General features: G+C 40.4%; 1 protein-coding gene across 2 annotated transcripts in view; it reads left to right on the forward strand.

The window, feature by feature from the left end:
• Positions 1 to 107: 107 nt before the first annotated feature.
• NSMCE1 (non-SMC element 1 homolog (S. cerevisiae)) overlaps positions 108 to 3240 on the forward strand; it is a 29703-nt gene continuing 26570 nt past the window's right edge. For both annotated transcript variants that reach the window (XM_012645017.1, XM_012645018.1), the window contains exons 1-2: positions 108 to 148; positions 594 to 743. In XM_012645017.1, coding sequence (XP_012500471.1) covers positions 605 to 743 — 139 coding nt within the window. In that variant the 5' untranslated portion in view covers positions 108 to 148; positions 594 to 604. The remainder of the gene's footprint in view (positions 149 to 593; positions 744 to 3240) is intronic.

Consider the following 3240-nt stretch of genomic DNA (forward strand, 5'->3'; position numbering starts at 1 on the left):
TGACACTTGTTTTATTAGAGGTTAGGGGAGAGAAGGAAACTAACATTTATTAAGTGTTTACTACCAGTTCTCCAAGCAATGAATGTTATTATAATTTTATAGTGAGAAAACGGGACCTCGGCGAAATTTCTCCAAGACCATAGATCTGGTAAGTGGCTGAGCCAAGGTTCAGACCCAGAATTGGTTAATGGTAAAAATAGCTCATGCTTATTTAGTGCTTACTATGTTACCGGGCTGTTACATGTATTAACTCATTTAATCCTCATAGCGATTCTGTGGAGGATGATTCTGTCATTACTCCCACTTTACAGATCTGAAACTGAAGCACATGGAGACTAAGTTGCCCAGTTTCCCACACCTCGTAAGTGGTAGATCAGGCTCTGAACCCAAGCCTTCTGGCTCCAGAATCCACACTTCTTACCACTACCCAGTACCAACTCTGACTCGTGTTCTTTTCACTTTTGTAGTAGTTAACATGAAGAGCTTAATTTTTAAAATGATCACAAATTTTTATTCATGTAAATTAGTACCAGACCTAGGACATTGCTTTTGGTGTGTTTGGAGATGACTGGTTTCATTTACTTCTTTTTTAGTTACTTCACACATGCATAGCAGTACCAGGAGAGCAGCGGGCATCATGACTGATGTCCATCGGCGATTCCTCCAGCTGCTGATGACTCACGGCGTGCTGGAAGAATGGGAGGTCAAGCGCTTGCAGAAGCACTGCTACAAAGTCCACGATCGTAAGTATCCTTATTCCCAGGATGCTTTGGTACTGTGTTGGTCAGGGACTAGCAACATAGGTATAGTAGTGTGGAACAAGTTAACCAGTACTCAAGTCTCTCTGCAGCCTCATATCAACCCATCTTTCTAATCTCATTTTCCACTTTTATTTAGTTATTTATTTTTCCAAGTAAATATGACATTTAGCCTAGTAGATAAAAACTTAGACTCTTAAACTGTGTAGTCGTTGTTGACACCAAAGCTCCAGCACATGCTCCAGCCTCAGTGTCTTTGTCTCTAAAATGGGATAGTAATTGTACTTAATGCGTAAGTAAGTATATGGTTCAGAGAATTAAGAGACGTGATACATACAAGACACCTGGCACAGGGATAGTGCTCAGTGGGTTATTGATAGTAACAGGGCAGCTTAGCACAGTAGGTAAGGACATAGCCTTACATTTGGCCGAGCCTGGAGAAGGTGCTGTCCCTGCTCCATGTCAGCTGTAGGCATTTGGAGCATCTTCTCAGGGGGTCACTGGGAGGAGCAAATGAGACAATATGTGTGAAGCACTCGGAGCAAGGCCTGGCATGTACTGAGTTCTCAGAAACTGGAGATAGCAACAGAAGCAATAGGACAGTGTTGATAGCTCAGATGAATCAACATTGGCAGATCGTGTTGAGTGTCAATACGGGTAGATTTTGTTGAGTAGATCTTTCTGAGAGAAAAAGAAAGCTGATAAGTTATACTTACTGTATGATGTCATTGTGTTTTTTGTAAGGTACATAATGATTTTCATTGCTTGGGAATGCATTTGCATATACAAGCATAGAAGTGAGATAGAAGGATAAACAGCATACTGGTAAAGTGCCTGCCTTTGGGGAGAGAAGGAGTGAGAGTGGGTTGTCAGCAGAAATCAAAGGACACTTCATCTTTATCTGGTTTTATTCTTTTAAAAAAAGACTTGAAGCAAACATGACTTTATTAGCATAACAACATGACATTATTAGCATAGTCTAATGGTTGTCACTCCTGATTAATGGGCATGCATGTGTTCGGTTTTTATTCTGCATTTTTGTCTTTTTCTCTGTATTTGTAATTGTCAGAAGAAAAATGGAAAAAATAATGAAGAGGTGAGCCGAGCCCAGACCAAGAGGAGTGAGAAGGGGTGTGTGGGGGGTGCCAAGTACAGGTAAAGGGACACAAGAAACCTTGCCACATTTAGAGCACTGCAATTTCTGCAGCATGAGAAGAGTTAGGAGCCTGATCCCAGAGAGGTGAGGAGTATATGGGAGTAAGAAGGGGAAGACAGTGAGTACTGAGAAAATATTCTTTCAAGATGTGCAAAAGAAGGAAGAATGAAAGAATGTGGCACATTAGATAGAGAAGAGGCAGAGTTTGACGTGACTAGAGAGTAGCATCCCTTAAAATGTGTTCTCCAGAGCGCTGGTCCATTGAGGCATTCCTTGGGAGTTCTGGAAGCTTGATGAGGCACAGGAACAAACTAGCCTATTTAACTATGTTTAATTCTGTGTATCCAGACTTAATTGACCTACCGACAACATACCTTGGGAAACCCTAGACCAGAATATATAATTTGTGGGAAGAGAGTAAGTTCTTTTGGTATGTAGGTTTGCAGATCATGAAGGGCACCATAGTAATGGTTTTTACTTACTCCTGTGGACAGAACAGGCCTCTTCAAGTATTTGAAGTAGAGAGTGACATAATTAGTGCTATGTTTGAGAACTAGCCCTCTGGTGAAAATATATCTGCTCTAACTGCCTGAACTATGGTGGATAGGGATCTTGGTGACAGACTTCTTTATTGAAAGGGAATATTTTACCTGTTAAGCCAGCTTGTCTTGTTCTTTAAAAAGCACAGTAGGGGTTGGGCATGGTGGCCTGCACCTGTAATCCCAGCACTTTGGGAGGCTGAGGTGGTAGGATCACATGAGGCCAGGAGTTCAAGACCAACCTGGGCAACAGAGCAAGACCCCCTCTCTACCAAAAAAATAAATAGGAGTTTAAACCTACCCCTCAGTATCCTCCAGAGATGGGTGAAAGAATGCTTATCTTAATCTTTATCAACATGATAATTCATTCCTTCTCCCTTTTCATTTGTTCTATAAGTCCTGAATGTGAGCTTCAGTGTTGATGGGGAAGTTTCACAGCTCATTGCAAGGAGCCATGTGATGCCTTAATACTAAGAATGAAACTGTTTTTGCCTTTATTTGACCTTTAAAATTGTTGTGATCTAATTTAGGAAAGTCCTGTAGAATGTGTCTAGGAATTGATTTATTCTTCACACTTTATATTAATATATCATTTCTTCGCACCTAGGTATGGTTATGGCTAGGTTGAAACAGGGTATAACTGTAGTCTGTTTTCTCCTATCCTTCATTTAAAATAAAAACAAAAAATTTGTTCCTGAGCATGTTTGTTATTAAGAGAGATTTTAAAACAAGGAATGATAGAAAGAAATTATCGTGATCTAATTTAGGAAAGTCCTGTAGAATGTGT

This window comes from Propithecus coquereli, unplaced genomic scaffold (assembly GCF_000956105.1).
Source record: "Propithecus coquereli isolate 6110/MARCELLA unplaced genomic scaffold, Pcoq_1.0 Scaffold223, whole genome shotgun sequence".
Lineage (NCBI taxonomy): Eukaryota > Metazoa > Chordata > Mammalia > Primates > Indriidae > Propithecus > Propithecus coquereli.